At 57.9% G+C, this 1,521-nt stretch overlaps 1 protein-coding gene across 1 annotated transcript; it reads left to right on the plus strand.

Moving 5' to 3' along the window:
* Positions 1-211: 211 nt before the first annotated feature.
* LOC123131134 (pathogenesis-related protein PRB1-3) lies at positions 212-1,262 on the plus strand. Its single transcript, XM_044550880.1, has one exon. The coding sequence runs from the start codon at positions 362-364 to the stop codon at positions 1,001-1,003; it is 642 nt and encodes a 213-aa protein (XP_044406815.1). The 5' UTR covers positions 212-361; the 3' UTR covers positions 1,004-1,262.
* Positions 1,263-1,521: the final 259 nt, after the last annotated feature.

The following is a 1,521-nucleotide window of genomic DNA, read 5'->3' on the forward strand; positions in this document are numbered from 1 at the left end:
CAGATGATACAGCGCTGAACGACACTCGACGATGGCTAATTCAGCCGTTAGCTGCTGCTTTAGCTTTATCCATGGATGGCTTGATATGCATGTCGTGCATGTATCGTCGGGTAAATGTCGTTCATGTAGCAGTGCTCATGACACAACCCAGCTTGATGAAATGCAATTATCAAGCGGCCGCCGCTCTCACGGTCACGGGCGCGCGCCCAATGCAAAAGACAAACGAATCGCCTGTTGCTCTGTGTCTGTGAGCTCGCAGTACATATATTTTTGGGTTGCTTCATCCAATCCCAGCTCTGCCCCAGAACGCACCCACACTCCACTGACCACTACTCTGGAGAATCAGGGGGAGTGAGAAACCATGAAGCCTCTCGCCGCTCTGCTCGTCTCCAGCCTCCACATCCATTGCCTTTGCCTACTACTCCGGGGAGCACATGCCACGGCGCCGGCGCCGGGAGCCCACCACAAGTACAACGCGACGGTGTACAACGCCTCGGCAGCGCGGTGCGCGGACTGCGACGGCGGGGGAGACGGCGCCGCGGCCGGCGCGGCGCTCGGCGGCCTCGGCGCGTGGGCGGAGGCGGCGGAGTTCCTCTACTACCACAACGCGGTGCGGATGGCGCGGTGGGAGCTGCCGCTGGCGTGGTCGCCGCGGCTGGAGTCGTACGCGCGGTCGTGGGCGTCGCAGCGCCGAGCGGACTGCGCGCTGCGGCACTCGTTCCCGGAGGGCCAGTTCGCGCTGGGCGAGAACATCTTCTGGGGCGGCGCCGGCGCGGCGTGGCGGCCCGGGGACGCCGTCAAGGACTGGGCGGCGGAGGGCGTGGACTACTCGTACGCCGCCAACGCGTGCGCGCCCGGCCGGGAGTGCGGCCACTACACGCAGATCGTGTGGCGCCGCACCGCCTACGTCGGCTGCGCGCGCGTCGTCTGCGACGACGGCGGCGTCTTCATCACCTGCAACTACTACCCGCCGGGGAACGTCGTCGGGGAGCGGCCCTACTGACCCGGCCCGCCGGCGAGCTGCGGCGCGACATTCTAGGAGCATATACTACTGCCATATGACACTGGCCTCAGCGCTGTCTGTCATGGCAGTGTTGTTCCTGTCGAGACTCTAGGAGCATATTGTAAACTACTCCAATTTGAGAGCAGATAATGATAGTGTCACCGTCGTGACTGAATTGAGTGTGACAAATAGAGATGGATGTACGTAACTCAATGTCATTGCTGTGACTGAATGAGCTGAAATTTTTAGACTTGGATCACTGAATTGGAAGTCGTCGTAATCTGCAGGTGGCAGGAGGGAACTGATTTAAACTGTAGCATAACTGAACATTACAGAATGGCAAATGTTGCCATAATCAGAAGTTGAGTGAAGATTGGCTTTGTAATCTTCATTGCTTGTTTAGACTCTCAACTTAGATAGAGAACTGATTTCAACTGTAACATAACTGAACATTACAGAATGGCAAAGTGTTGCCATAGGCAGAAGTTGATTGGCCTTGTAATCTTCATTGCGGATAT

Source organism: Triticum aestivum, chromosome 6A, assembly GCF_018294505.1.
Source record: "Triticum aestivum cultivar Chinese Spring chromosome 6A, IWGSC CS RefSeq v2.1, whole genome shotgun sequence".
In the NCBI taxonomy this organism is placed as follows: domain Eukaryota; kingdom Viridiplantae; phylum Streptophyta; class Magnoliopsida; order Poales; family Poaceae; genus Triticum; species Triticum aestivum.